Source organism: Stylophora pistillata, chromosome 10, assembly GCF_964205215.1.
Source record: "Stylophora pistillata chromosome 10, jaStyPist1.2, whole genome shotgun sequence".
Classification (NCBI taxonomy): domain Eukaryota; kingdom Metazoa; phylum Cnidaria; class Anthozoa; order Scleractinia; family Pocilloporidae; genus Stylophora; species Stylophora pistillata.
In genome coordinates this window covers 4,170,228-4,191,690 of record NC_142528.1, presented here as the reverse complement: position 1 = coordinate 4,191,690, position 21,463 = coordinate 4,170,228, and the positions used below count along the sequence as shown (strand labels likewise).

Below are 21,463 nucleotides of genomic sequence, written 5' to 3'. Positions count from 1 at the left end.
AAATAAAAAAGTCTCACTTTCTTTGTTTAAAGATATAAGGTTTAGCCCTGAGGTCGTATGACTCTTCGGCATTGGTCCTTAAGACATACGGATACTACGCCGAACTGAACAAACCCATTTGACTATTTCGAGAGTTTTTATTTGAGATGTTTGTTCCAGACATCATGCCTTAAAATATCATGAATATGATAATTTTTTGGTTTAATGCTTGACTTATTCTAAGGCAAAGAGTATTTTGATGATTTCATCTTCTTAAGATCCACAAGAAATTTCAATATTTGATTTTTGACAACCGCTGTTAATATAACAATGAATGAATGGCGCACACTCGAAGGAATGTTTTTAGTCGGGATTTTGAACTGATTTTGCACGATGTCGGACGTTTTGTTCGCAATATTCGCCTCTATCAGCAAGTGTAATGGAGTAAAACGATAATAGAACATTTCGTAGCGTCTTTTTAATATCTCCAATGTATCATGCGCTGACTTTAAAAAGACTTTCGCCTCAGATCTCTCTAATTCTCGTCTGTACTCTTGCGGTAGCTCTTCAACTTTGGGCATTGATGGAAATATGGAGACTTATTGTAAGTACTGATATTTCTTTTCTGTTTCTTCCCGAATCTGCTATATTGTTTACCCACAAGTTTTCTGAATGACGTGTTTTTACTTCATCAGATAAACAAAGAAAAAAAAAATTGTTTAAACCTTGACATCTCAGCTGCTCAAGAATATTACCCGGCTAGGCTGCACTGTAACCGAGTGGGTCTGGTAACTAGTGCCAAATAAAATGGCGGTGAAGGAGGACGATAATTCGGTGACATACAGCTTGGATCATTTTACCGAGCTCAAAGAAGTAACATCATTGATCGAATCAATAGGAACGATATGTCATGATAATATTTTACTCGAGGCTGCAGAGGAGCGGTTAATTCGTAAGTGCGGCATGTTTTCTTTCCTCCTTGTTTTCTTTCATTTACCAAGTTGTTTGTGAGTATGTTATTAACTGCTAGCCTCAGCCTTCCGTCCAAAATTATCTTAACCACTGGCATAACAAAAAACGATTAATTTTCAGTTATATTGAATAAGTATCAAGAGCAGCCGCATTTGTTGGATCCGCATTTAGGTAAGTAGTTTAAATTGGGTTTTAAATCAGCTCTGAGTTATGGTAATCTTAATGTATAGTGTTGTACAATGTTGTAAACTATGTAATACATAATTATACTCTTGAATTGCGATTTTTTTATTTTAAGAAAATAAGGATATGTTCTTTACCCGAGCGTTGCTTGGACTATTTTCTTAACTAGGAAATCCCCATCATTCCTATCATAAAAGTAGTAAACTTTACCTCACTTTACATACAAGTAAACAGTGTACATTTAGCTAATGATGGGAACTATAGATGTTGACAGAAATAAATGACTGAAAATAAAACAAAAATTTGTATTCAATTTTCAACTTCTTTTGAAATTTGTTTGGTGCAAAACTGTGCATCACAGTTATGTGGTTTTTGTCTTCTAGAAAGCCTTGTAAAGAAATTACAACATATCGTCTGTAATGCATCAAATCTAGCTAGAGTGATTCAACAGGCATTCAAATATTTATATTTCATCACCAAGGTTTGTTTCCAATTGATTGTGCATTTAGATACCATTTGATACAATGAACTGTTTGCCTTCTGAGACTATTATAGCTGTATGTGGTCACAAGTGAACATTATATAATACATAGATAACACACACAACACGCAGTTCCTGTAATAGCCCTGGTGAAGGACTAATGCTCATCAGCTTTAGAAACTCTTTTTGTGGCCAATTCACATTATCAACTCAGTTGATAAAACAAAATTACCATGTTGAACCTCTCATGTGCAGTATGCATGATATCAACTGGCAAAGTTGACTGGAGCAATTGGGTTGCAATATAAGACAATTGTTATTGGACTTTAAATTAGTACATTTGTAGGATACAAAGAATGCGGTTGTACCGTCAATAAATACATTTGCTGGTTGGTAATATGATAGGTTTGAGACCAGCTATAATTGCAATCCAATGTGCAGTTGATGTTGTAGTCTCAATTAGAGGTCAAGGGGCTAGCAGGTCCCCTTGTTGCTTATTTCTGTCAAGCTTTGAAAATAGGGTATTCCTATTGGATTTTTATTTCACTGTATTAAGGGTGAATCCTATACTCATTTTGAGTGGATCTTACCTAATATGATCTATTGGAAGACAAACACATAGGTGTGATCACCACTAGTAGCATGTATTCCATTCTTTAATTTTTTCATTTGCTTTCAATAAGGTCAGGGGACCTAAATATGTGGTACGACTGTTTTCTCATGAAGTTACTGATGTGGAACCACTTCTTAGAATGCTGTCTCAGCAAAATCCTCAAGATCATGAGGTGTATAATCTTTACCTTTTTCTTGCTAGTTATGTTATTGCCTTATATTTTATAAATTACTATTGATAATACCTGAGTGTACACACGACACATACAAGTTGATAATTACCATGCCTCCATCACTTAGCAGGGCTTGACACCAACTTTTCAACTTACTAGCCAAGTGGCTAGTGACAATTTAGATGAACATTACAACAATTTCAGTTTGTTTACTGGCTGTGGAAATCGAAAACCACTAGCTAAAACTGAATTTCTACTAGTCTGTGGCTAGTTGACTACCGTTAGTCAAGCCCTGACTTAGTGAATATAATATAAAGTTTAAAATGATTCAGTTCAAAAGGATTTTAACTACTATTTCCATTAATTTTGTATTTTTCTATGTTCCTAAAAATTTTCTTTTCTTAAGCAAAGAAAAATGCAAATCAACCCTTTTTTAGCTTGTGATCCATTTTAACTTGCATCATGCAAATTTGTGTACAGTACATTCGTGTACTGTGGCTTTCTAAAATCTATCATTTTATCTTTTTTTCTTGCCACTGTGATTCATGATCTTTAGATGATCTTTAGATTAATATGATTGTGATGTATATTCTTAACCTCAGACCTGGGAGACACGCTATGTTCTTCTACTGTGGTTGTCTATTGTTTGTATGATACCCTTTGACATGGCTCGCTTTGATGGGTTAAGAAAAGCCTCTGATGAAACACAGGAGAGATGCAAGCCTGTGGTGGAGAGAATTCTTGAAACTGCAAAGGCAAGTGGGATAGACTTTAAAGTAGTTAGTGTTGTACAGCTGGTTTTATTTTTGTTAAATGCCTACTCTGTTTCCAACTGTAATATTTTTCATTTGTTTTTCTTCACTGCAGATGTATCTTTCAGTTCCAGACAAATCAAGAGATGCTGCTGCATTAGTGATTTCAAAGTATGTTAAGTAGATCTGAACAACAATTTAATCTCTGTAATATATGTTTAAGGTTTATTTTAAGTACTACTTGTATCCTCCACTTTTTGATAGGTTTGTTACAAGACCCGATGTGAAGAAAGAAAAGTTGGCAGAATTTCTTGACTGGTGTTTAATAAGGATGGAGAAAGCAAATGGTTTGTACCTTGATGCATCATGGTTACAAAACTCATGTACAATTTAAACCACATGTTGCAAAGTTCATTGAGCTAACTAAGGGCTAAAACCTCATCGTCCGATGGGAATGTCAGACATTCAAATTAATATAATGTTGCGCTTCCTCTGAACTCTTTTCTATTTAGAGAACTCATTTAAAAAGATTGCCCCTTATAATTCTCTCTTGCCAGGTGAAACAATGGATGGAATGCTGTTGCTGACAGGAATCTTGACAACATTGGTCTGTTAAAATTTTCACAGACACATATAGCATGTTTATTACTAGGCAGTAGAGCTCAGAGAATTTTGTGGCTCATGTGCAGAATTCTCTGCATTTATTTCTTTGGCCTTTGCTATTTTTTACTCAGACATGGAGAATAAAGTCCTGTTACTTTACACCTGTTCTTACAGTACATTTCTCAATTAAAACTTTGAGTATATCGTGAAGAAATTCACAAAATCCTATTGGTGTGTAGAATACTTTTAACTGAATCTCCACAAATATCATAATTCAAATTTGAGAGCAAGTAGATATGTTTCAGGTCTGAAGACAAATGGTTTTAAAGCAAACCTTGCCAGAGGAAAATCTGCAGGAGTTCAGGCCCTTACCCTACCTGCATTTCATGTTGCCCTTCCACTGACTCATTGATTGACTGATTGATTGATTGATTGTTACCATTATAACACCATGTGATAACATCTCATTTTTGTTATGTCACTTATTTCCTGATTTTCAAGGCCCTGCTTTTCAAGCATGGAAAGCGAGATGACTTAATACCATATGGTTAGTATTTAAAGTATTGTTTGGGATGACACAGTACAACAACTTTGTAGGACTCACGTGAATTGAATCAAGGTTTAAGATTATCAAGCAATACTTTACATTATGGTCATTTTTACTTGTTGTTATTGATATTTTAGATTATTATTAGATGTGTGTATGTGAGTATATGTTTCATTACATCCATTTTGAAATCACTGGTGGTCCCTGTAATCTGGTTGGCTCTAACTGGTGCGATTTATTCTCAAATCGCACCATTTTTTGCTCTAAATCACATCATTTTATGCTTGACTGAGTTTATGACACATGACGTCAAAGTCTTTCTGTTTTGCATACAAAATAAGCTGTAAAAGCATTTCCTGTTGGACCACTTTTTATTTAAAAACTGGCTCAGTACTGCATCAATGAAATATTTGAATTTACCAAGTCCTGTATTTGGGCGATTTCAAATGGATGTAATAAAGTAGTAATTGAACTGAGTGTCATGCAATTTTGGTCTGAAATCATACTTGTGATTTTAAATCGAACTTGTGCTGCGCGCTCATGCGATTTTGAAATCATGCGTATGATTTCAGCCCAAATTGCACTCCACTCAGTTCAATTACCATTATAAATATCATTAATACTAATCTGCTATATATTTTCAAAAACTCTCAGCTCCTACAGTTTTGAAGCAAATAGGAGCACGTGAGATTTCCAACATTAACAACACACTGCTTAGGAAGCTGAATATTAAACTTACACAGGTAATTGTACATGTATTTATACATTGAAAGTGTGTTAAAATAAGTACAAAAGAAACCACTCACAACTTAGGATGTGACTGGTTTGACAACATCTTCACCTTTTTCATTATATACTGAATGCATTATTCCCTGTGTGTCTTCTCCATAACTTCCCATTTTTTCGTGTCTAAGTTGAAACAATTTTTGCAATTGTTGTGTTATTTGATCGTCGTTAGCTCCCTCTGAGACAGACAATTTACTTGATGATTGTTTCTTGTAGCGCCTTGGTTTAACATTTCTGAAGCCTAGGATAGCGGCCTGGAGGTTAGGTTTACTGAATCAATTTACTAACTTAAAGTTTAATCTTAAGAACCATTATTATTGAATACTAATTGTTATCCTGCTTCTTGTTTACATAATTTTGGTGAGCAAAATATATTTTATTGATAAATTATTAATGCTAAATCAGAGACTATGAGGTATGTGTATGTACACTGGATTCACTAAGTTACTGTTTCCTTGTGTAAACCTGTAGATATCAGAGAGGGAGTCGATCTTTGGCTTTCAACCTGGAAAATCCATTCTCTCAAGAAGAGGTAGTTTATGATTTAATATCCACTCTCCTGAGTGTCCAAAGAAGGGAGGTGTTAACTGGTGTAAAAAAATTGAAATTTGAGTGAGCAATGCAAGAAAGCTGCCTACTCAAGAATAAAGGCTGCCGTGCACCCACCAATAACGTAGCTCCATTTTCTGCCTTAAAAATCACACACAACCCACATTTCCTCTATTCGCTCCGACAAAGGGCTAACGCTCGAAACGTCAGCTTTTGTAATCATTATGGTGGCCAATTTACCATTTCAACTTTGTTGATATATCCAAATTATTTGCCTACTCAAGACCTTCCAAACCTTCATTTCTATTTATTGTTGTATGCATAATTTTATAATGATATTTGATTTTTGTGGTGATTTTTAAGGAAATTCTTCATCATACCTGTAGTTGTCAAACCTGTAGTTACATCTTGCAGTGTAGCTCATCCCCTTTTCTATGAATTTATTTGTTATTTCAGAATGAAAATGGTCACCATACAACAGGATTAAGCAGAGATGAGGTGAGTTGGTAACAAAGGGAATTTCCATCTTGTACCTGAGCTCAGGCCAGGTTTGACATGTTTGTCTGTTTTGTTTTGTTTGACTCAACGGTTCATGAATTTAAAATGAAAGATGATTACAGCATCAAAGGTAGTTTTTCATTGTTTCAAGTTACTTGCTTCAGTTTTGAACCAATTCATTTCAGGAAGAAGATTATGATGTTCCTGAAGAACTAGAAGATATAATTGGTTGGTTTACAATCTCCTTTTGTCTACAAAATAGTTAAAACTTTTTTACTGATTTTAGCAACTTTAGGAGACTTTTCCATCTTGGGAGTTAGAGAAAATCATTGGACAGGTGTGTTTGATGAAATTCAATTAGAGTAAATGTTCATGAATGTAATGATTTGCAGAGAAACTTTTGACTGGCCTCCGAGACAAGGATACTGTAGTGCGATGGTCAGCGGCTAAAGGGTGAGTAGCAAGATTTTCTAATGTGAAGCTTTTCAATTCCTGAATTAACCTTCAAAGGCACGGAGGTGAAGAACGCGTGGCATGAAGTTCACGATGACGGTCTACGACAAAAATGCGATTTAGTTCAACTCAATTTTCCTTTAAACCTTTAAACCTGAAGCAGTCCTGTGAAGAAAATATTTCAGTAAACATTATTTTAGTGAACATAGTTGATGCAAATATTCTCATTGAAGTGTTCAGACAAACAGCTGCAGACAGAAAGCATGAAGTGCGCCTTTGTTTTTTTCTTTTAATTTTCCGTAAACGATACGTAAGCACTTTTAAATTTTTCTTCTCCAATAAGGATCGGAAGAATAACTGGGAGACTTCCTCAAGAATTAGCGGACCAGATTGTGGAAAACGTCCTAGAACTGTTCAGGTATGAAATCTTATCTATCAATCTGTAATTATCTCTGCATTAATTAGTATGTGGCTATTGTAGTTGAGCTTCATTTATGCACATATATGTAACAACAGATTTTTTTTCTTGCAGTAGCCGGGAATCAGATAGTGGCTGGCATGGAGGTAGGTTTCAACCCTTTCACTCCCATAATCCCTTTCACTCCCATGATCCCTTTCACCCCCATGATCCCTTTCACTCCCATGATCCCTTTCACTCCTATGATCATGTTAGTAATTCTCTTAACAGTCTGCTATACAATTCTTGTGTTGTTACTTTGGATAATTTTGAATTGAATCAACTAATAATCCCCTAGTTGATATTTATACTTTATTCTCATCACTTGTCTGCTTGATATTGTATTGATATTGTAAGGAGAAATTCTGTCTTGGTCACTCATGGGAGTCAGGGCGTTAAACTGCTTTTAAAGCATACCGTTCAGTTAGCTGTGCTACTTCATGCCATATTGAATTTTGATTTATAACGTGGAAAAAGAACAAAGATTCAGGTCGTACTGTTATTCTCTGTTCCACCGATTTCAAATATCTGCGGACACTTGGCGACACTTAGATGAGGAGTTTGTTAATTCTTGTATTTAAATTTTTTGTAGGTTGTTTAGCTCTTGCTGAACTTGGTCGTAGAGGACTTCTTCTTCCCGATAGGCTCCCTGAAGGTTAGTGGTATTGAAATCAACCTGTTATCTCCCCTAAAAATAGGGACTTTAAGCAGTCAGGACGGCAACGGCACGGAAGACGTCGATTAAAAAATGAGTTTCTACTTTTAGTTAGAATTTTGAAAATGGCTGCATGTGTTTACCGTCTCATAGGGCGCCAGACCTCAAACTCAACAAAACGCATAAAAGTAGCGTTGAGTTCCAAATTTAAATTAAAATAATTTGCCGCCGCGGTTTCGGTTCGCAGACGACGCAAATTTGGGTGATTTCACCTTGTTGTTTTGTAAAGGAAGGCTAAGAAATGTACAAAGTTTTAAAACGCACGTGTTGGGCTATTGTTCTGTCAATTAGATCTATTGTTTTTCCACGTTCTCGTTGCCGTAGCCGTCGTGGTTTGCTAAAAGTCCCTAGTAGGGACCTTAAGCAGTCAGGACGGCAACGCCATAGAAGACTTTCATTAAAAAATTAATTTCTACTCTTAGTTAGAATTTCAAAAACGGCTGCATGAGCTTACTGTCTCATACGGCGCCACAGCTCAACTTCAGCATGACGTATAAAAGTAGCGTTGAGTTCCAAATGGAAATTAAAATAATTTGCCGTCGCGGTTTCGGTTCGCAGAAGACGCAAATTTTGGCGATTTCCCGTTGTTGTTTTGCATAGGACGGCTAAGAAATGTACAAAGTTTCAAAATGCACGTGCTGAGCTATTGTTCTGCCAATTAGATCTCTTGTTTTTCCACGTCCTCGTTGCCGTCGCCGTCGCCGTCGCCGTCGTGGTTGCTTAAGGTCCCTAATATCTGGCACAAAACGGCCTTAGGAAACGCACAAGTCAAAGTTACGACTGAAGAAACTTTTAATCAGCGGCGATTAAGATTAACGCGGAGATCCAGGTAATTGGCAAACAAATTAAGCAATCCTGTGTTCTTCGATTTTTTTTTTAGTTTTTCCTGCCAGGCAGTAACAATACCTCGACAGGTGTTTTGATAACAGAGCAAGAAGTTCCCAGTCGATGTCACGAATTAAAGGGGGAATTTTATGGGAATCACTTTGGCGTTTGAATTCCTCAAAAAATTGTGTTCCATAACTTGGTATGATTTAAGTATGGTTTTTGATTATTTTCCAGTTGTCCCTGTTGTACTGAAAGCTTTGTCTTATGATGAAATGAGAGGAACATACAGTGTTGGTAAGATTGGTTCCTCTACGAAATTTCATTGGAGTTTCCTTTCTCATACATGAATGGCTATCGTTATCATTGATATTCTGCTTTACAGGGAGCCATGTTAGGGATGGTGCTTGCTATGTTTGTTGGTCATTCGCCAGAGCTTACGATCCAAAAGAGATCCAACCCCACGTGCACGGCATATCCAGGTACAATTGAAAAACAAAAACTTACTGTTCAGCAACGTAAGGTTGTTTAGCTTCCTCTTGCGAGTTAAGGATTGAATGGAGTGTGATGTGCTTGTGTGATGTCGATCTGAAGGCTGGAAAATTCAGAAGTAACACTATCTTGCAGAAGTGTAGTTCTTTACTTTCTAATTTGATAAAGGATCAAAAGTTGGGTTTGCCCTCTTAACAAGGAGTTATTGATGTTTTAATTTTCTCGGCAGTTCTCTCATAATTGCCGCTCTGTTTGATCGAGAAGTGAACTGCAGGCGGGCTGCTTCGGTAAGTTGGCATAGATGCTTTTAAACCTGTACAGTAGAATTTTGACCTTGATTTGCAGATCACACACATAACTTATCTGCACCTAAAGTCATTCCAACAATTGTTTATGTTTTTGATTTGTTTCCGCGTAGTTCGGTTTTGGTTGTTATTTTTTGTTTGACTTCTGGTTTCGCTCTAGTTTAAGGAGCATTTTCCCAAAGGTACCGTCTCTGAACACGTAGAAAGTAGTGTATACGATAAAGGTTCTTGAGAACGTGATTGCATTTCACCTCGACTGTATTAGAAACACAAATGTTTTTTTTTCCTATAGGCTGCATTTCAAGAAAATGTGGGAAGACAGGTCAGTTCAAATAAGGGTATTTTGAGAAAAACATAAGAATTTTGTAAATGTAAATGTAGTAAGATGTTTTTAAGTCCTACTAACTTCCCTCTGTTACTTGACCGCGTCTTAAAGACAACTTTATCATTTTCATTTTTTTTATGATTTTCGTTATCCTCAAAACTATTTTTATTATTACTTTTTTTAAGAATTTTGTTTATATAATAAATACCTTTATGTTTTGACGTTATAGGGAACTTTTCCTCATGGCATCGATATTCTTACGATGGCCGACTACTTTGCGGTTGGGAACAGAGTTAATACCTACCTGACTGTAAGGTAAAATCTTATACCAGTATGAAATAATTTTGTCTTTTTCCTATTATTCTTATCTTTACCAAACTCCTCCATTAAGTTCAACTGGAAATGTTCTTTTTTTTTTTTTTTTTCAGTGTATCAGTAGCGGCGTTTAAGGAATATACAAAAGCGTTGATTGACCATCTCGCAAATGTTAAGTTACAGCACTGGGACAGGTAAGATTGACACTCGTCTAGCTGCCAACATGTAAGGGTCGGAATTTCTTTTGGATACAATTTCGAGGACAGATGGTCTGGAGATGAATTTGGACAACATTCAGAGATGTAATCATTACACCACAGTATCTTTATTTCTTGAAGGTTGAGATCATTAGGTGAAAATTTTGCGGAATATTTAAGCGTTGAATGGAATTAGCAGCGATCACTACTTCCACTTACTGGAACCCTACAGCTCCTTCGACCAGCGTCCAGGAGGCAGGCCATGTGCAACTTCAGGAAGACAAAGAAATTGTCCGTCACGGGAGCTGGCAGCTTACCCGACGGAAATTACCAGAAAAATATCAGCAGAATTGAAGTTTTCATGCATTATCTCTTAGATAAGTTTATCCTCTTTTAAGCTTTTTCTTTTTCCTTTGCAGAACCATTCGAGAATTGGCATCTCAAGCTTTACACAATCTAACTCCTTCAGATCCAGAATACATGGCTAAGACTGGTATGTTGTCGATTATCGAGCCGTTTCAATAATTGTATTTATTACACGACTCGGGCAGTCAGAGGGCCAATAACTAAAATCAACCAATCAAAATGCTCTATTGCCGGTCAATATTCTCTCAGTATTGGACCGGGCACTGTCCCGAATAGTCCCGAATGATACAGCACTTGTGTCCCTTTGAACTTCAGTCGTATAATAAATCTCTTATTAACCAAGCTTGCTCGGGACCGTACTGGAAGAATATCGGCCCTCGGTCTTTTTTGTACAGACCTCGCTGCGCTCGGTCCGTACTATCAAGACTTCGGGCCGATATTCTCCCAGTACTTCCCTCGCGCTGGGTTAATAAGATATATCTATTTTTGACGGTCGTAGAAATCGTCTAGCAACGATACCAAACACAGGCTAATGGTAAATCAAAGGTATTTCATATTTTTGTATCACTTAAACACTCTTTCTCTGTTCTTTCCTAGTTTTTCCAAGAATTCTTTCACAAACGAACAATATCGACCTGAACACGCGCCATGGCTGCATCCTGGGTTGCTCTGAAGTAATACACGCTCTGTTTCTTTACACTAAGGGAAACGGAAGGTAATATTAAAGACTTTTAAGATTTTAATTCGTCACTTTATAATTATTGTATGACAGATCAATTAAAAGGTGCATAGTTTAAGAAATTTAAATATTTCTTATTTTTCAGATTGCTAACGGACTTGGTTGACAAAGATTGTTTTGAAATCATGAAAGACTTTGTACCTCAGGTAAGGTTCTTATTTGTAGATTCCGGTGCGGTTTTAAACTCTCCAAGGGGATTTCGAAACGGTTAACTTCTCACAATTTTAAAACCTTATCTTAAAAAAATATAAGGTATGAAAGTCGTTGAACGTATTTGGTGGATAGAGTGATTTGATGAAATACGAACTCCTGTCTTTTGATCTACACTTATTAAGCAATATGCAGAGAGGGTGATAAATTTATAAGCACTAATTCATATCCGAATACCTTCTTGCTTTTAGCTTAACTCGGCAAAAAGCTTCAGGTGAGATTTTGAACTAAATTGTTCTTTTCCCTGTATTAAACGTCATTTTAAAAAGGAAGTGAACTTGCATGTTGGAATTAGGTTCGCCATGGTTCTTACTGTAGGAATCTCGCATGACAGTTCCTGTACTCAAAATTATTGTGTCGTTTTTTTATAACTGGAGAATCACCTTCTAAACTGCAGGGTAAATTAAGGTGGCTCTTACCGGTTTTCGTCTTTTTGATGGCTTGTAACTTTGAAAGAATGCAATAGAAAGACTGACCAAGGCCAGTTGAACACTTTTACGGGGTTGAATTATATAATCATTGGTTATCCAAAAATAGGTGTCATTTCGTCACTACCAGTTTCCATGGCAACGCTTTCGTAGGCTTATTCAGACGCATTTTTTAGCTTGTGGCTTAAATAATTCGAAAACTAACCCGGTGACCCCATGATTTTTTTCAGTGATTGCTTTTGGCACTTGAAAAGGAAAATGCACAAAGATTTTTAAAAAATTCTACGGAGCGGAATTTCGGAAAATCTAGAAAAAAGGCAATTTTCAGACATCGCAAATTTCCTTCCGTAAAATTTTCTAGTTTTTTTTCTGATGATTCCTTTCGACGTTATTATCATATTGGAACAAGAAAAAGAAGGGGTCACCGGACTTGTTTTCATGCAATAGCTTTCGTGAGTTTAGCAATTGCCACGCGCGTTCTCGCGGATTTAAAAATCTGGATTCTATAAGATCGACATTTGCTCATGATCTGTTATAGCTACCGCTGACAATTGCGTGTGCTCGCGCGCGCGCCTACGATCTGATGTTTACAGACGTTTACTGCTAATTAAGAAAATCATTAAACAGCTGTCAAAGATAGCCTCCCGGGCTCATCTTAAAAATCCTACACACGACTTTTGGCTATATCATATTATTTTCCTTTAAGTCCTCTTCTACTTCAGGTAGATTATCCTTCACTTGAGTTCTTCTTTTTTCGCCGTCGCAAGATTTCATATCGGTTGAATATTTCTTTTAAATGTGAAGTGAAGCAACCTTTACTTCTCCAAAAATCGTCGTCTTTATCTTAGTTTCTGTCTCCTGCATTCACAGTAGCCGTTCAACACATCAAATACAAGCTCTTAGGTAAACTTCTCACAAAAGTAGAAAAAATTATACGCGCCGCCATATTTGTTTTGAATTTTCATCTTTTGATCTCGCGCTTCTTTCGCACGTTTCTCTCGCGCGCGTCACGAAAGAGTGACCTGTTCCCCGCGCGAGGAAACTGGTACGAGCCACCTTAAAATCCATGCTGCGATCTCGCTTCTACCGCAACGAGTTGCACGGAGGAGGATCTGGAGTCATGAATTGTGTTTTTCGTTTTTCTTTTTCAGAGGTCTAGGAGGGGACTACATGCGACAGGCAGGTATGCAGCGCATGGAGTCTCAATGTAGTCACATTTTTGTCACTGCCATCAGTTGTAGGAGACCTTTATATTCCAACAGGAGTTTGAATAAAAGTTCGAGACTCTCCTGTCGTGAAACAGTGCGCGTGCGCGAATTTGCGTCGCTTTGGCGGGAAAAACAGTGCAGTCGTCAGCATAATATGACGACTTACCGCCAATATGCTGTACTGGCAAAATCAAGATATCGAGAAATACGCAATTGTGAAGTTTTTAAACCAGGAGAGGATTTAGCCCTGTTGGGTTGTTGCTATAACGTCTCCACTCAGTTGGTAAACCTCTCTTTTTACTTTCCAGTTTGTCATCTAATAATGAAATTGTCACTATCGGAATTACCTTGGCATGGAGATCAGATCATCGGTGAGAGTTTCAACATTTCCATTTCTATAGAAAGAAATCATTCTTTTGAAAGAGCGACAATGTTTTCCCCCTGCTCGATAATTTATTGGATTATTTGTGCTTGTAATGATTTGGTATGTTTGTCTTTTTTTTTATGATGGGTTCGCCAACATTCGTGTCATGTATCGTGGGTATGCTCACGTTTTTCGTGTCTTTATCTTTTATTTTCATAGGCGTATTTCAAGACACTATCGATGACAACCTCTCACACACAGAACCCATTATACAGGTGATATTAACCCTGTGTCAATCTACGATGGATGTTTTACTGCTTCTGATATTAACTCTGTTGTCTTAAATATTTCAGGAAGGAGCTGTTCGAGCCCTCGGTGCTTTGTGTGAGCAGTATTACGTCAAAGACGACGGTGTAGCTATCGATGGAATACAAGGTAAAACAGAAAATTATTTAGGTTTTGTTTTGACTTTCAATTCTTCCAGTGAACGAGTTGGTAGTTGTCAACAAAACAATGGACTACTATCTCTTTTGCAGATAGTATTATCACACATTACGTTGGGCAGTTAAAAAGCCCTTCAGAGTTCTCGAGGTGGGTAAATGTGTTCATGAAGCCCGTGAAGTCATGTGACCTTTCACTCGTTCTTTCATTCTTCCATCTGTACACCTACTCGCTCGTTCGTGCGTGCGTGCGTGCCTACCTGCGTGCATGCATCCGTCAGTCATTTATTGCACTTTTGATTTCATTATTAAATATTTTGGTTTACTCATCATCAATTCAGATGAACATTTGTATGTTTTTTTCCTTTCTTTTTTTTTTTTTTTTTTTTTCATGTCAAATGAGATTATTTCTATTTCGTGTTAGTTATTTACAGATATCTTATTAACCAAGCTCGAGGGCCGTACTGGGAGAATAGCGGCCCAAGGTCTTGACAGTACGGACCGAGCGCAGCGAGGTCCGTACAAAAAAGACCGAGGGCCGATATTCTTCCAGTACGGTCCCGAGCAAGCTTGGTTAATAAGAGATCTATTATACGACGGAAGTTCAAAGGGACACAAATGCGGTATCATTCGGGACCATTCGGGACTGCCTGGTCCAATACTGAGAGAATATTGACCGGCAATAGAGCCTTTTGATTGGTTGATTTTAGTTATTGGCCCTTTGACTGCCCGAGTCGTGTAATACTCTCTACTTATTCCTTTTTCTTTTATCAGAGTTGGGTTCGCTCAAGCTTTAGGATTTTTGCCAAAATTCATTCTGTCATCTAGGCTAAAAGTGGTAAGTACCAGTATCGTCCACTACAAATCATTTAATAAAAAATTGCTTGTTCAAAACCTAACTAAAAGTCATCGTTTGCTATTCGCCATGATGCGTCTGAATGTGGTACTTTTTCGCTGTTTTCAGTGTTTTGCACGGTATGTTGTAAGTATGTTTTGCCTTGAGCTAGTTTCGAAATCATTTTGATATTTTTCTTTCATTTTGTAAACCTGGCTTTAGTTAACTGAATCAGTTTGGTTTACTTTTTATCATCACACATTGACATAATAGGACAGTCCATGCCAAATTCAAGATATCTTGACGCTCTGAATTCCCTCGACTTTAGATCTTGAGATCACAGTTCTTCATTTGAAATGTCAAATCTCAAATCTATCGCTGTGCCTCTATTCTAGGTATTTACTGGTTTGATCACAGCCTCACAGCTAGCGGATGATCCGGGAAAATTTGCTGAATCGAGGAGAGAGGCGCTCAAATCTCTTGCAAGGTATATATATATCAAAAGCCACCAGTGAAACTTCATTGCAATGTGTCACTGCTTCAAGCGCGACATCACTCGAGATCGTTGTTATCGTTCTAAATCTAGAATTCAAACGATTGTTCCAAATAGACCCCTTGCATTGACGTCACACTTTATTTACATACCGTTAGTTATCAGGCACCTGGAGGACCACTACTCGATTGATCATCGTAGCTTTCTTGTAAATATTTTGATAGTGATACCGAAAGATGTCCAAAAAAACCGTCGAAAAAGGATATTTACCTGGCTACCATGAGTCGCTCCCCGACCAAGTATCAAAGGAAAGATATGGGAGTAAATTAGAGCTAAAGTTGACCATGATTGACGTCTCTGCGTATATTTCTTTCGATCTATCACGCTAGGTTGTCCTCCTGATGGAAATTGTCACGTGATCCTAAATCGCCAGTGGCGTCATGTGCAAGGGGTCTATACAATAAAAGTCAGGGAGTTATATTGTAACATTAACTTTTCTCGCGGCTGCAGAATCGCTTGCACCGTTGGACTGAATAGGACTGGAGACGAAGAAGAAGTTGTGACAGAAGGCAGTGTTCATGTACTTTATGAGGCTTTTTTCGTTGCTATGAATGACTACACGATTGACAGCAGAGGAGATGTCGGCGCTTGGTAAGATAGCTGATAGCTGCCTTGTTGTGGGAAAAATAAAACCCAAATGCATTCTTCTGTTATACAGATGTGATTTTGTAATGTGTTTAGGTAGTGATGGCTCTCTGCAAATCACGTCATTTTTTCATTTCGATTCAATCAATTGGCCAGCAGATCGTTCTATCAGAGCTGCGTAAAAGTCTTGAATGTGACCCGAAACATCGAGTTCGGCAGAATTTTTTTATTGAACAAAGTTCGTATGAGGGAAATTATATCTGGACTGTATGCTTAAATTCTAGTACTAGGCATTTTGACAGATGCATTTTCTGTTATTGCAGGGTGCGTGAAGCTAGCATGAGCGGGTTGGAAACCCTGACTCGATTTGTTGTAGAAAGTGATCATTCTCTTTTTACGCCAGAGATGTAAGTAGGAAGTTTTGCTCTTCTTCTGATGTATTTTGTCTAATTTTAGCGGTTTACTTCAGCCGATTAAAAGCCATCCTTTAAGGTAACGCCGTCGCCAGGTGCTCGGTCATATGACCCACGAACAATCTAAGAGGCGGTTCGATTCACCGCATTTGTCTCCTTCCCTAAGACCCAGTGCCCCTCAGCACAAGATAAAGACGTTGAAAATCCTACATACAGACAAAGATTTCATTCTTGTTTGAATGGAACTTGCTGCTCCTTTCCTTAGCTGTGAGCGGGTGATGTGCTGTCTTGCGCAGCAGTCTTCCGAGAAAATAGATCGGACAAGAGCTCATGCCGGGGAGATATTCCTCAGGCTTCTGTACATGGACAGGTGAGTCACAAATGTAATTTTATATCCCTGTTTAAAATATTTTTTGAAGCTTAGTTTGCTGATTAAAAACATTGTAACATATTAAAAAAGGTAAAGTCTGTTTACGAGCCTGGTGGCCCATTAGGCCGGTGCTTAACTCCGGTTTCTGTAGCGTGAAGCGACTAGAAGTATTTCTACTCCCCCCTGGATGAGATGCCAGTCCATTGCAGGGTTACCCCCCAACATTATGTTGCCGGTACCCATTTATACACCTGGGTGAAGAGAGGCACTGTGAGAGTAAAGTGTCTTGCCCAAGAACACAACACAATGTCCCGGCCGGGGCATATTATTAAACGTATATATTTGTGGCTGTATTTTTGTAAATGACGGTTGTTCAAATACTGTTTTTCATCTCCTTCGTTTCTGTATTTTATTATTTATTTAATCACTTTTTTTAGTCCTAGGTTGCCGCATATACCGCACCACGAAGAGCTTCTCGACATTTTTCCAAAGTAAGTTGTACTTGAAGATTTAAATAGTTAGCCAAAGTGGGAACACAATATGTCGTGTTTGTGGTCTGCTTCCTTGGAGTCCTTTAGTCAACAAGTCTAATTTCTTGAAATTGAACATTGATTTAAAAGGTTTTTTACTTTTCTTCAAGTTTTTCCCTTTTGTCTTAGGGATAAGTGTTTAGAAATGAATTGGAGCGCTTCTGCAGAATGTTTTCCTCGAATAACGAAGCTCCTCGGTTTGGCGTCGTACAGAAAATCGGTTCTTCTGGGCTTAACTGTCAGTGTTGGAGGGCTAACAGAATCACTGGTAATTATCATCTTCGTTCGTTAAATTTTTGAGACACTTCACATCATTAGTACTCTCCGCTTGCAGGAGTTACTGATCTTTTAAGAGAGCTTCAATGGTTGTTATCAAGTTGTAAATTGGTTCTGGTTCAAGACTTTTTTTCTCTTCTTCTTCTTTTGCAGGTACGACATTCCCATTCATCGTTGCTAAGATTCTTGAAAGTCATAAGCAAGAGGTAATTAGACATAAAATTAAATGGAATGAATGGAAAGTTCAACAGCACTGGAATTTCCCCGACCTAGCTATTCGTCCACTGTCTACCCGGTCAAGGTTGAAATTTGGATTATTTCTTCTGAAAAGAGAAGAACACCAGAACAACCCAAGAAAAATCCTTGAACTTAAAGGAAGGGGTCGGCAACAACAAACTGCACCATTGTGTTCCCCCGTATGATCATATGTAAACCTAGTGTCGTCACCATTTACGATTCTTGTTATTATAGTGAGCCTCAGATGAACGAGATTGCGGAAGCCCTTTTAGATATCTTTCGAAAAAATGAAAAAAATGACAGGTAAGTGGCTTAATTTGTTTCTGCTTTGAAATAGTTTATTTACTTAATTAGGAAACCCGTAAAGATGTTCTGCTCCATCCAAATTAAAATGTTATTCTTATGCAATTCCCATTTATATATTTTGGTTGCTGTTGTTGTTTTTGTTATCGAGTCTCACTATTTTATGTATTTTCTGTGTCCCCTCACCTCAATCCTAAGTCTGCTTCCCGTGATTCAGCGTTGGTTCTCGATCATAATCTCATTTCTCACCCATGGGGCTCCTGAATTTTTTAAACGGGTACGCCGGCGGCGGTTGCAAAGTTTCCGCTTTCTCTAGTGGCGTTTTTTTGTTTCTATACCCTCGGCGTCGATTAATTTGCTAACAATCTAACATGTTTGTGTACATAGAATTATAGTTCCGTTATTCAAGATGCTTGATATGCTGTTAGCCAATGGCTGCTTTGAGCTGTTCGCCCAGGATGAAAGGTAGAAAATTTAGCCCAAAAAATGGAAGTCTAACTCTTACCACCTTAGTTCATGCTGGTTTTTTTTTTTTTTTTTTTTTTTTTTTTTTTTGTTCTTGCCTCTATTGCGTTGGAATTCTTTGGCAACTGATCGCTCTAAAGGTTCTCCGCGGGAACAAAAACACTGATTTGACGCAGCTTTTTAGAAGTTTTACATAGTTGAGCAATTTTCCTCGAGCGATATCAATGCTACGTTTTGTGGGAATGTCGATCTTATCTTTGGAAAGCTGACAGCTGAATGATCATCATATGGAAAGCTTTTGAGTCGTTTTCCTCAGTTAATATCCTTTTTTGATTGGTTCATTACAGCCATCCTTTCCCTGCAGCCGTTTTCAACCTCACAAAGAAGGAAATCTTCAAGATTGGTGACGCTAGAAAGTTACTCACGAGTGTCAGTGTGTAAGAATTAAACTCTTTCAAAGTTGATCGTAATTCAAGTGTTTACGGCTTTTAGCAACCTTATGAGCTATGCCTTTCTTTCGATTATGACAAGGGCGGTGTTGTACAATGTTTTAAGGCTTTTGTTACTAAACTGTCATAATTATGCGAAGACCTGATGCTATCGAAGCTGTGTTAAGGGACGCTGTCGTAAATGCACTGCTAAACGTACCGCTGACCGCGTAAAATGTTATTTTTAGACTGAATATAATGCGAACTGTGCAATTACACATTCCCGGTGCAACAGCTGGTACCTTTCACGGACAATTTTTACGCTCGAGGTCGTCTGCTTTCGTATGTCTGAACTACGCAGCCCAATATATCACCCATTTGCTACGCAAGCAGTTTGTAAAAACAAAATTTAGCTGTTGAGCCTGTCCTTTTTTTTTTGGTTTATGATTATTGCACAAAGCTCACCCTTAATTGCACGTTTCCTCTTTTACTTTTAAAAGATTTTGCGGCTTGTTACAGTTTCCAGGGGCAACAAGAACGAGAGCATTCCAACAGCTCTCCATTTTTCTCTGTCATCGATACCCTCAGGTAAGAACTTCCATGACTGCCTTCAAGCAAGGATGGTAAATGTTCATTATACTCAAATATACAGTGTGGGGAAAAAGTCTCTCGACGATTAATGGTTTACTGCGTGGTTGCATTGTTTTTGGCCCACCTCAAATACCCCAGTTCAATGTTTCATTTATTTGTGACGTATCCTTTTCTTTTCGAAGGTACGTAAATCTACCGCTGATCACCTGTACTCGGCAGTGCTGACGTATGATGACATCATACCGGCAGAAAATTTTGATGAAGTTTTAGCGATACTGACCGAAACTTCATGGTGAGATATGCGAATTTGATTTTACTCGCGTTTTGTCATTATCTAAAAATAGATAGGTTAGTTTTTTTTAAACATGTTGACCTGTTTGGTTGCAATCAGTTAGTCACCGCTTTTTCTTTCACTTCCTTTTTCTCTCAGGGATGTAAAGATTGAAGAACTTCGTGTCATAAGGAACAGACTTTGTGACATTATAGGCATCCCTCATCCGGTTTTAAAGGTAATGCACTTCGTCAGTCTCTTTATGTTGTATTTGTCATCAAACGTTCGAAAGGCTAGACTGAAATTTATCACCATACAGACGGCGCAGCAACTTGGGAAAACTTCTACCTTTTCGTGTTACTCCAATTTCCATCCCACGTGATTTTTCTCTTTTCATTTATTCTTTATCTATTCATCCACTCATCCTTTCTTTTTATTTAATCTCAGTCTTCCACGGCGCCAAACACCGTCAAGAAAAAGAAAGATGAATTAGACAGCTACAAAGGTGAGAGCAGTATTTTCGTTTTCATGCTTTTCAAGTTCTCTTTTTGTAAGGATTTGGAACACATATAATTGATTTGCCTTTTTTTTAACAGACTTGGTCAGTCGTGGTTATTAGAACTTTTCCTCTAATAACATCCCTTGGAACTGTAGAGGTGACTACATATGATTGAAAACGAGGTACAGGTTATCGGTTCCTCTCCCCTCCCCGCTGGAGGGCGATTTCGGCCAGTAAAAAGACATGAAAACGGGTAGCATACGGTAACTTGATGGCCTCTTGCTAATTACGGAGCTTTCACTTTCGAAAGATAATTCGAATAAATGTACTGAAGATGGGCAACCCACTGCTTTTGTGTAAAGTCGTTGCGAAAACAGGCACGATCAACAGACTAGTTATCTTTACCAATTATGCCACGGAGGACAGTGCAACCATTTCAACACCCACTTTCGTTTAAGATGTTGTTGACTTCGAACAGTTAGCGTTCAAAAAATCAAAAATGCTAACAGGCCGCTCTGATTTATGTAAATTTTTCACATGAAAACATTTATTTATGACTGAAAAATATTGTATTATATTTACGAATTTATTTTAAGAAATGAAGCCAACATTGCAACCTTGCTTAAGTGTGGCATTGCTTCAAATATTTCAATTTTTCTTCGTAGTGCTTGTATATTCATTGCATGCGTTGAAAATAAAAAATCCAAATTTTGAAAACAAAAGACTACTAGTCTCTGCGGAGTTCTAATGTTATCGCTATTGTTTTCATTTAACGAAGACTGAATGCATATTTAATGTTGGGGTTATATGGCACTCTTGCCAGTTGTCAAGATGAAAATAAAATTGAAAACTCCAACTCAGCCCGTTCTTGCTATTCCTGGTCTTCTTGAATTGAGAGTAAAAATGAAATCTTGGAAAGGAATTTAGTCCGATGTCGAATGTTTGTTTAGAATGATGTTGCATAACCATCTTAGTTTGTAGGGCGAAATGAGATTTTACGTCAAAGCACTAAAGGATGTTTGCAGTTCAGAACTTGCTTGACTTTTTTTCGTTTATTGTGACTAAGTTTACGGTGTTGCGGTATTGTAGTCACAGGGAATCTACTGGCTTGAAATTTACCCGAAACACATTGT

At 37.7% G+C, this 21,463-nt stretch overlaps 1 protein-coding gene across 2 annotated transcripts; it reads left to right on the top strand.

The window, feature by feature from the left end:
* Window positions 1-756: 756 nt before the first annotated feature.
* On the top strand, window positions 757-21,186 carry LOC111324767 (tubulin-specific chaperone D). 2 transcript variants are annotated; one of them, XM_022928400.2, is made up of 49 exons: window positions 757-931; window positions 1,072-1,122; window positions 1,518-1,615; window positions 2,299-2,400; window positions 3,003-3,155; window positions 3,268-3,323; window positions 3,417-3,499; window positions 3,710-3,759; window positions 4,257-4,302; window positions 4,957-5,045; window positions 5,305-5,348; window positions 5,560-5,620; window positions 6,094-6,135; window positions 6,321-6,363; window positions 6,528-6,588; window positions 6,932-7,006; window positions 7,124-7,152; window positions 7,638-7,700; window positions 8,823-8,882; window positions 8,971-9,067; window positions 9,307-9,364; window positions 9,675-9,704; window positions 9,937-10,022; window positions 10,136-10,216; window positions 10,639-10,712; window positions 11,183-11,300; window positions 11,410-11,470; window positions 11,726-11,748; window positions 13,114-13,145; window positions 13,479-13,541; window positions 13,754-13,809; window positions 13,888-13,969; window positions 14,071-14,125; window positions 14,749-14,812; window positions 15,205-15,296; window positions 15,813-15,953; window positions 16,271-16,354; window positions 16,626-16,730; window positions 17,168-17,221; window positions 17,390-17,528; window positions 17,690-17,742; window positions 18,008-18,076; window positions 18,464-18,541; window positions 18,889-18,978; window positions 19,470-19,557; window positions 19,743-19,852; window positions 19,991-20,069; window positions 20,279-20,336; window positions 20,428-21,186. In XM_022928400.2, exons 1-49 carry the CDS (start codon window positions 787-789, stop codon window positions 20,448-20,450), a joined length of 3,594 nt encoding a protein of 1,197 aa, XP_022784135.1. In that variant the 5' UTR covers window positions 757-786; the 3' UTR covers window positions 20,451-21,186. The 2 variants fall into 2 exon arrangements, with proteins under 2 accessions (XP_022784135.1, XP_022784134.1); XM_022928399.2 differs by having other exon boundaries at window positions 7,121-7,152.
* Window positions 21,187-21,463: the final 277 nt, after the last annotated feature.

Bases quoted from the DNA above. Each gene is read 5' to 3' on its own strand.
- LOC111324767 (XM_022928399.2), top strand. From the start codon at position 787: ATGGCGGTGAAGGAGGACGATAATTCGGTGACATACAGCTTGGATCAT. The intron at 7,007-7,120 runs GTATGAAATCTT...TTTTTCTTGCAG, and splicing joins AACGTCCTAGAACTGTTCAG to TAGCCGGGAATCAGATAGTG. The intron at 15,954-16,270 runs GTAAGATAGCTG...CTGTTATTGCAG, and splicing joins AGAGGAGATGTCGGCGCTTG to GGTGCGTGAAGCTAGCATGA.